The 12,802-nt window shown below is 39.4% G+C and overlaps 1 protein-coding gene across 6 annotated transcripts in view; it reads right to left on the bottom strand.

The window, feature by feature from the left end:
• Nucleotides 1–12,802, bottom strand: part of ERBB4 (erb-b2 receptor tyrosine kinase 4) — a 616,649-nt gene that overhangs the window by 110,113 nt on the left and 493,734 nt on the right. For all 6 annotated transcript variants that reach the window (XM_071811269.1, XM_071811273.1, XM_071811270.1 and 3 more), the window contains 2 exons: nucleotides 11,076–11,198; nucleotides 9,841–9,939 (listed from right to left, as the gene is read on the bottom strand). In XM_071811269.1, coding sequence (XP_071667370.1) covers nucleotides 9,841–9,939; nucleotides 11,076–11,198 — 222 coding nt within the window. The remainder of the gene's footprint in view (nucleotides 1–9,840; nucleotides 9,940–11,075; nucleotides 11,199–12,802) is intronic.

Genomic DNA, 12,802 nt, shown 5'->3' on the forward strand with positions numbered 1-12,802 from the left:
ATAGCTAGTCCATGTTCCATGTGCCCCTACTTTATTGAGGTCTGATTTCCATCAGATTAAACTGTTATTTAACTGTACTTCAGCCATTTCCTACCATCGCATTGACTCTGCTCCAGATCACAGGATTTACCAATGTAAGTCAATCAATGAATGGCTTTGAAACCCATGTTGAGCAAATGCAAGAGAGCTGCAATTTGTCAATGTAGCTCAAAAATCTACATCACTGTATTTTCTTAAACATTTTAGTATCATTTGTCATGCAAAACATGAAGATCAAAAGAGGCTTTGGGTCTACCTGAAACATATTTAATTGTATTTTGTACAATTTTGTCTATGCAATTAAAAAACTGATATTCTATATAAAGCAGAAACCTTTAGGATAAAATTGCAATCATCTTACAAGGAACTAAGAGGTAAGAATACCTATTCTCTCTCTTCTGTTGCTAAATAGACAATTTGCCTTATATCAAGTGTTATCAGCTTCTTTAAGATACCTGACTTGGGGGCAAGCACTGACTGATAACAAAAGATGTTTGGAAAGAACATTTTAGACACCTTCTCAGTGGCTAATTAGATAAAGCAGCTTTGTCTGGAAACAAACATCATATAGTATCTGTCTTTCTCAGTAAATATTCCAAGTCAATTTAAAACCAGAATATAATTAAAAATAAAAATTAGTTAAAAAAAAAAATTCCTTAGAGGTTATGAGATCTGTGCTGCAATTAACAGAGTCCCATTTATAAACGGGTATAATAACAATCATTCCTCTACCCTGTATCTGTGATGTCCATCTTGATTGAAAGCCTTTCAGTTCAGGGATAAGCCCACCATGTTTTCACAGCACAAAGGTTTTCTAATCTTAATAGTTCCAAGAGATGCCGTACATTACAATGAGAAGCAGCACTGAATTTAATATGGAAAATATTGCTCTGCAAAACCTTGTTTATTTCTGGAACTACAGTTTCAGTGTTGAAAGACCAAGCATTTCAAACCAGCAATTACTGTTCTGCAGACAGCCAGGCACATCGTGACCTCAGCTCTATCTCTGTTTATCCTTGTTATTACATTGAAGTCAAAAAGGTATCGGCAGAATATTACAAAGATTATCAACAAGCCAGTCATGTACCAGATTTCCCAGTCCGATTTCTTCCATTACTACTATGTGACAAGCTGTGATATGGACAGTTGACTATCACTTGTAAATAATATGTAGAATATTAATACGAACAGATGTTCATTATGTCATTTTTATAAGTCTGTGACAGTTGCTGATGTATCAGAGGTGTCTGCATCAGCACTGAGACTTGGAATACACTTAATTTTTGAAGGGTTATCTGCAAGAAAGCACTAAGGGAGAAGTATTTCAAACTACAGTTTCTTAGAAGACTTAAAATATGTTTTGACAGTGATACTTCAAGTTCAGCTCCTATAAGCCTGTACCCTTAAATTTCTATTAAAAATGGACACCATGTGAGTATTCGTATGCATAACATGGTCTTGGATTTTTTTTTTCTCCCTACAATACAAAAAACCTTGTTCTCTCTTAACTTTAAGTTGACTTGGCACTTTGGCAGTACAAAAACAAGCATGACAAATATAATACATTGATCCTCCAGGGCCCTTTGCCCTTGCTCACTTTCTGCATTGTTGCTGATCTGTGCGTTGCAGCATGTGCTGGAGCTCACACGCAGCCCATCAGCCTTTCATGAAAAATCTGATATGTAATAGCCTGCCCATCTGGCGCTGAACTAAATCTCAGACAAGTGTACTTCAAAAATGATTAGCCAGCATATACATACAGTTTTACAGCCAGCTCCTCTGACTTCAAATATCAAGACATTTCTTCTTCAGTCTTTCCCTCAAACCTCATTAGATTCACCATTAACCTCGAACCAGTGATGGCTTGTTTGGGATGCATTACAGTTAAGCCTATGGAAACAGCATCTCTTTTTCATTAACAGAGGTCCCATAAAACACCTGTGTTTTTTATCAGTGTGGCAACATTCTGGCGTAAGATTGCCCTTTAGGAATTTAAATTTAACGTGTGCCTATTTTATATTGCTATTGTGAGCTGGAAGCACAAACAAAAATGCAAAGCAATAGGAAGTTTCTTAAATACAGGCATTTAGTTTCTTTTAGTGGTAAGTCAGCATTAGTTGCCCAGTTCTCAGTGCCAAAATCTGCTTTAAAACTGGGTATCTGTGTTGGCTTCTTCTCACAACGTATCAAGCATTATTCAGTAACCTTATCTTCCATTTTACCAAGCTTTTAATTTTTATTTCTACACTTTGAATCTAAACATCAGAAAGACTCTGCAAAGAATTCCAGTGCTCCCAGTCACTTTGTGATATTTAAGGAAAGCTGTTTCTCGTGTGTGTAATTACAAGTCTAGCAGTTATAGCCTACCACTCCAGTGAGATCTGTTCCTACACAGATAACATCTTCCCCTCTGCCTTAAATCATACCAGCCACTGGCTGTGCAGATGAAAAGACCAGCACCTGCAGGCACTATCTTGTTGAGAGGCAAGTCCAAAAGTTCATGGCTTTATGGTATCCAGTAGAAATTTTTACTCAAGTGTGTAAGATTGCTCTCCTAAAAGCCCACATCCAGATACAAAATACGTAAGACCTGGGAAAATATGGAGCTGAAGGAGAGCACTCTGGCTCAGGTCCAGATCTCGCACATAGTAAAGGGTGGCAACATACAGCGCAATGCGAAGAACTAGACACCCAGGTTACTGTAAACAACAGAAATCTCATCATGGAAATACAAATCCAAGAGCTTTAGATTAATCTACTAATTAAACTGTTGTGTACCACTTTCGATACTCACAGCAACACTATTCTGCCTTTTTTTTTTTTTAATTTTCCCATCCTTCGCCTGTTCAATTTGTAAACACTTTTTCGAAAAACCTCTCTCCTACTGTGTCCTGATAAAACAGCGGCAACTAAGGGATCCTGACTTTCATAACAATCACAAATACAGCTACGCAAATAACTGACTTCACGTTTCAGTAACGAAGCTCAAACGTAGACTCCAAAGCAACAAGTATGAACCAGGTTATTGGTGTACCTCATATACCTTGAAAAAGAAATCGGAATACAAGACACTAGCGCAAAATGTTTCCTTCACACACATACTCTTCACATCCGAAACTACTTCTTGAATTTGATCATAATAGTTTCAATTAATCCACAGTTATGTTTCCCAGTAAATAAACTAACACTCCTTCCTCATCTTCTCACTCACAGATTTACCCAATCTTATGCACGGTTTCCGAGTTATAATGTTTAAACAAGCAGTTCTGCCATTTCCATCAACAAAATCTTCTGAATATACTTCCTAATTCATTTAGGAATAACTCAAAACGTCGGTCACTCAATAAAGCATGTGATTCTCCCTTAAACCTGTGGCAGACATTTTAGAAGGATGACACCAGAGGTGAAGTCCTGGTTCTGCTGAATTTACTGGCAAATTCACAGCTCCCGTTGATTTAAACAGGGCTCAGATTTCCCTCCCCCCAGTACTAGCAGGCAAACTCTTTCTCACTGTATTTTCCAGTTAAGAGTGTTATGCCAGGGTGTTTGGAAACAGTTCTGCTGGCTTGTCTGTCAGTGCTTTCCCTGTATATACTTTCTCCATACAGCCACATGCTCTTGCATATGGAAAATTAATACCCCCCTGCACATACACACATCTGACCCTTGCATACTATGGCAGGAAAACGTACTGAAAGAAACATTCAAAAATAAAATTATTACTTAAGATGGAAATAACAGAAATGTGGCCTTGCAACAGTTAATCTTCAGATGACTAAGAGCAGTTAACCTTCAATAGTGATCAGACTTTCAGCTTCTGTAGAGGCTGATCACTCTCGGGGCTTGTGCATGGTATACGGAGTTCTCAAGGACAGCTTGATTTCTGGCATCTCTGGACAAGCTGGAAATTGTAATTGCAATCACAGTGAGCTTCTGTGCCGGGAACTGACAGGCAAACAGCTCCCCCTCCTAAGTGGCTACACTTACCGTGTGCTTAAGTGGGAGGAAGAAGGGAGACTGCACAAAAAGGAGTCTACAATCAGATGAGTCAGGTCAGTCCTTGCTCCCCACCCTGGCAACTTAACAGGATGGAGTGAAAAGCTGTTGGAGCCACAGCTGAAGCAGACTGCCAGGCAGCACAGCAGCACTGCTGCTCAGTATCAGCTACTCTTACAGAGACCCTGTGTACCAGGTGGAAAAGAGAATGTTTACATTAATGACAGCAGACGACACTAAAGAAAAATGTCTCACTGCTGCCATAAAGGATTTGATTTGATCCTAAAGCTGCCCTTTAAACTGAGGTTCAAGACTAACTTGGCTGTATTTCCCAAGCAGCCATGCAGCCAGTGGAACGACTGGGGGGTGCCTGGATCTCCCATCCAACTACTGCTAGTGGATAAAGTCTTTTCAGATTTTCAGAAGCATCTACATGGACTGTTGAAGACCTGGGTCAAACACTTGGCTAGGCAGCATGAGATGTACTCAAAGAATTAAAAATAATTCAAGGGCCAGGCAAAAATATTTCTTTAGTCACCTACACAGTCATATGAGGCAGGATCTTACACGGAGACTCCGTATAAATGAATGTGTTAACTGAGAAACAGTACATCAGAGCATGTGTCCACAGGGAAGCCCACGGGCTCTACAAAAGCAACCAAGAACCAGGGAAGGAACCCAAAGGCTTTAGCTTAGAACCTGTCTGTGTCTAATGCCAACGGTGGAAACCAAGAAAAGTTAAGTCTTTTGCCACCTTCCCCCTTGACTAGCTAACTGTATCTCCAAGGTACTTTCCACAATGGCATCTAGACATATCTGAAGAAACAGAGAAAGCATCTAGACCTTCCAGATGTCTGTGGGTTTTCAGCTGAACAGGAAATAAAATTTTCTTTTGCTAGTCAGTTACATGATTTTGTTCCCCTTGAAACCTCTGAACGAAAGGTGAGTTCAGTATGTCTTGAGGACTTTATTATAAGACAGGCTCACAATTTAGGAAAAACCGCTTCTCTTTCTTTTTTGCAGTATGAGACAATTGACTGCTTTATTAATTTAGTTCATTAGTCCAGACATAAATAAAAGGATGTGGGTATCAGCACCCTATATGCAGCTTTAATTTGTTTGCCGCATGCCTGGTGGGGGTCACTCATTACCTTTATACTTCGCTTGACAAATGCTCTCTTGCACTCTAAACACTGCTCCTAGAGACAGCAGGGAACTGCAGTAAGTCCAGGCGAAGTCAAGAAGCCACCTAGATCTTAATTATAAAACCATAAAAGAAACCAACCGCCTCTGAAGCTCTCTTACCAGGAAACAAATGAGAACGGGAGATTTATTTCCAACCATAAATCCCAAACCCTTCAGTTTAATTTTTCCCAAGTTAACTTTCTCACCTAGCTAAGCAGCACTGCTTTCTATTATTAGCTTCTGGCCTGGTATCAGCTGACCACCATCAGTCAAACTGTCTTCATCTCAATGAGCTCAGGGACTCCCAGGGAACTCTGTGTATGCAGACTTGTGCTTGCAGCCTCTAATTATTTTCTAACAGATAATGGAGCATTTAAGTTCAGAGAGGATAGATTAAACTTGTAAGTGCATCAAAACCCTGGACAGAATCACAGCTCACAGGATTACTTCCTGGAAACACCAAGCTCAGAGGGCTAGAGAGAAAAGGTCCTCATCCATTGATTGTTTCCCCATGACATGTTAGTTTAAAGATACATTTTTTTTTTAGCCTCAAAGATGGTTTGCTGTGCTTTTGAACTGCAGCATGACGTTGGAATGTATTACGTTATCAGTTGAGCAGGTTTGATGTTAAACCAACTGATCAGACAATCAAAACAGTCAAATAATTTGAGGCTGAAGAGGGGAAATAATTTTCACAAGCGAAATGCTAAGTCCCTGTTCTACTATCAAGTAGCCTCTTACCCACATATTTGCCTTTTTTTTTCCCCACAAGAAGCCTCTCTTCACTCCCTAAAACTCAGGACCCTCATATGTTCTGTTACCAGCCTTAGGCTGAGGAGCAGGACACCCTTCTCTCCTGACAGCCCCTGCGTCCGCTGGTGACTGCCCTTGCTGACGCGCTTGCAGGCAGATCAGTAACAACAACACCTGCACTCTGAATTCAATTCCAGCGCCCGTCTGGGGACAGTGGAGTGTGACCAGCCAAGCAGGGAGCAGGAACTACTCCCCATAACTTAAGGACCTAACCATTTCAACACCTCAGGCAAAATTCTTTACACTGTGAAATTACTCCAGGCATAATACGTATTTGAAAATACACAGAAGAATGGTAAACCTACATTTTACAAAACTGCAGCAACAACCTCTGCAGGGTGAAAACAAATCCATAGAAGTCCACATTTACATTCCGCTTCTGCGCTGGAGAAGGCAGTGTGGGTTACTTAGTAGACTTGAGCTGGCACCGTTGTAACAGACACTGACAACTGCAGTGATAAAAACTATATTAGAAAGCAGGGAGCAGAGTAAAAGAAAAAGAATTAGGTGGGAATGTGTGGAGGAAGCCTGAAAAATGGACTCTGCTGCAATTCCTCAAAGGAAAATTCTAAATAAGGGATGTACTTTCTGATCATGGCTAATTCATCATCCCCTGATGGGAGGAGGATGGGACATGTCTGACCATAGCAGGTGTTACCATCATGCATTATATCATTATAGTCATTACAGACCCATTAGTGGGTGTTCAGGGTGCTGAAATGACAGCCCAGTAGCCAAATTGTTGTTCTTTACTCTTTTAGCATAACATTTAGCAGAATTCCAGGAGCTTGCAGAGTGCTTTTAAACTTATATTCTGCCAACTTTAGAAGTCTTAACCAGAGCCAATGCACGATGCCACTAACATCTACACCAGCTATTTCTGTAGACACTGAAGTGTCCCAAGTACTCTGTACACAAACCACTGTTTTACGTTTTCCACAGCATCTCTAGAAGGAATGCTAAGTTTTAGTTGCAAGTACAAGGACATACACAATCAAATAAGAAGTTATTGCTGGCAAAAACACAACTGTGCTTGACAGGTTAAAAAAAAAGGTCAAGGGTGTGACTCTCATAGTGACACCTCCTTCCTGCTCACCACCTCTACCCATTCATAACCGACATGTCAGACCCTTCAGAACCCCCACTATGTTCATAATGGCACTTAGTCACCCATATAGCTTTAAAAAAATCTGATACAACTGCTTTTAACTAATGACTATTCATAATACTATTTTTACTGAAATCACAACTGATGCATTTTGCTTTCATATGTACATATTTTCCTCATAAAATAGCACCACGAAACAGTATCAAGTTTTATCAGGATAGATATACTGACCAAAGCATTGGAGTGAGAATGACTAAACCACATTTTTCTATGATAACTTACTCTTCAATGAAATATATTTAAGTTTAAAACTTAAAACTATTATGAGTAGACAAAAGTTCAAAACAATGTCCTTTCTGGGACAAAGAGGAGTAGTCACATTATACCCATAAACAATACCTAGGGCATTCTCTAAAAATTTGGCTTGTCTCAGGAAATAAATAACTGCGTTAGGAGGTGACGATGACAAGAACATGTGTACGATTGCATGAACAATTATTTCAAAAGAGTGAAATTAAATCTTGTTCTTCATCAGCGCAGTACTGAAAAGGATGTTAGACACTGCTGCACATCTACCAAATGCAGCTTTGATACAAAACATTTTATTTCACCTTATTGTCACTAATGTTAATTAAGTCAATTCCTTTTTTATTATGATTAAAAATAACCTTTAGGCTATTATTAACCTCTAGGACAAAAAATAACCTCCACTTTTGTCTCACCTTGTTAGCACTGGGTCAGAGGCTCATGATAAACTGTTATTTTAAAGAGAAATCTTTCCTAGTATGGCTGTACCTTACATAGTTAAAATCTCTGGAGTTTCCAAAAATCCTTCCTTATTTCAGAGCCATTTATCAGAGGTTCTGATGCATACACTGGAGGGGAATGTGGTCCAGTGAATTAAGTCAGCTGATCAAGCTGAGCTATGAAACCTCAGACGAGTAACTTTGTCTTTTAAAAAAGGACCTTATGTTTTCTTTGTAGAGTGCTTCAAGGTTAATCAATATCAAAGAAGGAGATATTACTATTATTTCTCTATCACATAAAGGGTCAGATCCTCAACTGGTGCAAGTTGCTCAGTTCCACTTTCATACAGTGATAATTCTCTTATCTTGAGGCTGAAATCTGTATCACCGACCGCTGGCATCAGATATGAAGCACAGATCCCTTTCAGCACCCTTGCGCTCCCTGCGCAGTCACTTCAAAAGGGTGCGGAACACCAGCTCTCCTTTTTCTGGGGCTCTACTGTCAACAATACTCTTGACCACTACTTTGTCCGTTTAACAAACTTCTAATACTAATACTCTTTATCCCTTTAATGCAATTCATTCTTTTTCAACAGGGCCAAAATGAAAAGGCCTTTTTTTTCCATGCACAATGATTACTGAATGTCATCAACATAAATGTGCAGTGCTCTGTAAAAAGCACAGGAAATCCGTTCATCTCTGCAGCCTTTGTTCAATTGCTTAAGAACTGACATATGATAATTCGTCTGAAATAGCTAAATCCATAAGTGTACATTTCTATTCATTTCTAGATGAAGAACAGACCATGCAACAGGAGTACATTCTCCTTGTGGTTTATAGTCTCATTAATGCTAAGTAAATTAAGCCTATACACTGAACAGATCTTCAAGACTATGTCCTATGTAATTTTTAAGTTCACAAGAGGGATTTACAAAAAGTGCAAATTTATATGATTTGTCAAAAAAGTCACTGAATAAGACATACACATTCACAGTGTCAATGAAGCTTGATCTTGATATAGAGCTAAAAAGAGCGCATAGTCCCTGTGAATATAAAACATTCATGAAAATTATAATCTTGACCTCTTACTAACAATATTTCAGATTAGTAAAACAAAAAGGCTTTTAAAATCCAGCATATTTGAATTTTCTTTCCCCTCCCTGTTATGCTTTACTGCAGCTGACAGCTTCCAGACTCCCAGTGCTTAGTTCTCAGGAACACTGAAGCAGGAGAGAGCTGAGGCTAAATTTCTGTTCCCAAGTTCTGCACCAGTGGAGACTTGCATACATGGTAAAATGCTCCCCTGCAACTCCTCCTCTTGTCTCTAGCTTCTCTACCATGGAAAGGTAAAATATGTGGCACACAAGACAGAGCAGTTTTAGACTTCCACTGATGGGAAGATCACTTGTAAGAACTCCAGGTATCTTCGGGTTCAGATATTTGCACGGCGCTTCATTACTACGGCCCTGACCTTACCTTGCTAGTGCAGGTACTTACAGTTCTGGAACAATCTACATGTAATAAACTGAACAGGGCAGAGCATTGCCTCACGCAGATCTGCCCAGTTCTACAGCTTCAGAGAAGCGGCACTGACCTACTTGCAGCTGAGGTATAACTTTGGTTTTTGTTTTTCGGTTGGATGGTTTTGTTTGCTTGAACATTGCTGCAATAGTGAATGCTATAGAAATGCATTAACACTGAGGCAGCTTGTCAAAGACTAAGGGAAGGTGGGAAATAGCCTACTCACAAAATCTCAACTGCTGAGTTTTTCTAGGGACATGATATTGTAGCCCTTGCTGAACATGAGCAAAAGATCAGTCCTGTGTACAAGCTCCCTTCTACTATTTAAATATAAGGAAAGAAAACCGGCAGAAATTCCTCTTCACAATCTCTGTGGACTACAGAAAGACAACCCCCCTCAAGACTCAAAGACACTGATCATCTCTTACTTACATCCATAAACTCCACATTGGCTTTCGGACCAGTGGTCTCATTAAGGATCTTAATGGCCACAGGAATCTTTACAGTTTCTCCTTCAGGTACCCAAATGCCCTAGGAAAGATTACCAAAAATAAATAAAAAGATACATAAAACAACAATCATAAAAACTTCATTCAGAATTACAGTTCTTTTTCATGTATTTGTCACATTATGCAGTTCAGTTAGTTACAAACCTCAGAACTGAGAATACACAAAGGTATAAAATAATAAAGACTCCACAAAACTACTTCTTGTTATCTGAGAATGAAAAGATGAGATGGCAAAAAGGTAAATTTTAAATTTAAAAATAACAAACTGCGTGTCCTTGGGCTATTTTGCCATCCTTCTTGACTAGTGCTATGTTCTTGGCAACCTCATGGCAGCCATCTCTATCACTTTACCATTGTCTAAGTATATGCAAACTGATTATTCAAAAATGTATTCCCATGACCTTGTAGCTGTAGTGACCTGGTCTGTATTTCCTCCAGGTCCTCCCCAGTCTGAAGACAGATGCAGTATCTGTCCTCCTCCACTGCTCTGACCTGACACCTCCATTTGACAGGTTTGTGTTGCTCCCAAAGGGTAGGGCAATTTGTCTGACTTGCTCACTAAGCCCTACTTCATGCCTTTGAGAACTGGACATGACCAACAGACCTTAGAAGAAAAAAATCTTTAAATGAAGTATGTTTTGCCTTGTGGGTTCTGCCCTTGCATCCTCATTGTCAAAGCGTGCATTGACATAACTCATCTATCTTCTCAAATGGAAGAAATAAAAAGTATTACTGTTTAGTTAATGACTATTGTTTTACATTATATTATTATTATTCCAAGACTTGTGAAATGAAGGTTTATCTAGCTTTCCAAAATCGTACTCTAAAGCTGTTGTGTAAGAACAGATGACAAATTTTGATATTGCATTTCAATATCAAGACAGCCCAGTTTGTGTAGTCCTCCTGCGTGCAAGGATGCTTGTGGCTGACACTGCTTTTTTTTACCAAGAAATAATATCTGCCCATCTGATTAAAACTGAAGTTAATGTTCAAGTATGAAGATGTGCTCCTCCTGCACAGTTCCACCATCCAATGACTTTACCAGACATGGAGGGCTCATGAACCCATCCATAGTATGGGGCACTTTGTCGCAATGCAGAACTTTACCTTTCAAAAGTTAAGTGAGGGGACTTGTTCCTGTAGATTGAAGACTCTTACCTTGTACACAGTTCCAAAGGCTCCAGAGCCAAGAACCTTGACTCTCTTCAGCTCAGTTTCCTTCAGGATACGAAGTTGTGCTTGGTTGGGTGCTGTGCCACTTGGAGTCAAGGGTTCCACAAGCTATGAAGGAAAATCCAAGAGCCTTAAATATTTAAAAATGTGAAGATCCATCAGAAGTTTACACTGAAAACAACTGTAAGACAGTGGTGGGGTGGGGTCTATTGACCACTGACCTGTCAATCTGTGGAGGAATTTCTCACATTCAAAAGCAAATGAGCAAGAGATCTAATAAAGAACATCCTCACTCAACCTGTCATAATTTCCACTAGGAATTGCACGATGGAGTTACGAACTGGAAATTGAATCGGTGTCACAATAACACACCCAAGGACTTCTGCTAATGGAAGCAGTATAAATATTTTCTGCATGACAGAAATACAGCATTTATTATCAGCGCACCACATTCTATTTTTGCCCATTTCAGTGCCTTTTAACTTGGCCATATTTCTTTTTAATAGCCCTGACTTAATGGCTCATCACATTCTTATTCTGTTTTGGGGAATGGACTATCTTATGAACTTCTGTTATACCACACAAGAGGACAGCTTTAAGGAGAAAACATCTTATAGCAGATCACTAATTTAGAACAGCCACTAATTTACTGCAAAAAAGGCACAACTAAACAATTTGCTCAAGATGTCCCAAGAAACTTTGTAAATGAGCCAAAATGGCACATTCAGTTAAAAATGCTCTCAGATCTCAACGTTATACCATCTCTGCCAGAAAAAAACAATGCTTCTTCAAAAATAAATTAAAAATACATGAAAAGGACAATACACTAAACAATGAAAAATAGTCTGTTCCTTTACAGGATGAAGAAAATAATTCAGGGCTACTCCTGCTCAAATTGGTTTGAAACCATAGCAGTATTTCGAAGTTGTCTGTTTACAAGGCTAAGTGCATGAAGCTCTGCAGATTGAGAACGACTTCTGTGGCTCTTTGAACTACTCAGTTAGTTGACCAGACTACTCTGGTTCAGGTGAAAAATACCAGTATCTGGAAGTTATGAGAGTATGAAAACATAACAAAACCAAACAGCAACAGGCCAGGTTATCACAGAAATAATTTGCGAGCTGTACTTTTTTTAGAGTGGTTTCTCTTTTTTCCTTTCCACTTTAGATACCCAGTGCTTACATGGTGAAAGAAAGATTTAGTGTAAAAGACAGGTAGACAGCCTGGCAGTACACCTCTGTGTTTTCAGTTTGTGAAGAGTAAAAACAGCTTCTGTGCCACAACCCACCAACATAGGTATGTCAGGGAGAAGCATTCAGGGTGTCTAAATAAATGCTGGTAGAGTTTTACCAAGGATGACCTACAGAAAGAATAGGTCTGTCACAGCCTCCAACTAGAACTGAAGCTGAAGCTATAGCCACTTGTGTGTCTACCTCAGGATGCTCCTGATTTAACCTTCAGTATCTAAGCCAAGACAAAAGATTCACCACATATTCTGTAGAAGACCTTGGTCCCCCAGGAACTGCTGTCAACCACAGCCTCTTTCTCTGACCAAATGGAGAATAAGAGCTGGACTTCACAAGCCAATACTTCTCAAACCCATTGAAAACTACCTGCTTAAAATAATTCACACTTAAGTAAAGGCTGACACAATGGCAAGATTTGCGTATCTAAAGGCACTGAGAATTGTTAAGCTTTCTATACAACTTAAC

Source organism: Patagioenas fasciata, chromosome 7 (assembly GCF_037038585.1).
Source record: "Patagioenas fasciata isolate bPatFas1 chromosome 7, bPatFas1.hap1, whole genome shotgun sequence".
Classification (NCBI taxonomy): Eukaryota; Metazoa; Chordata; class Aves; order Columbiformes; family Columbidae; genus Patagioenas; species Patagioenas fasciata.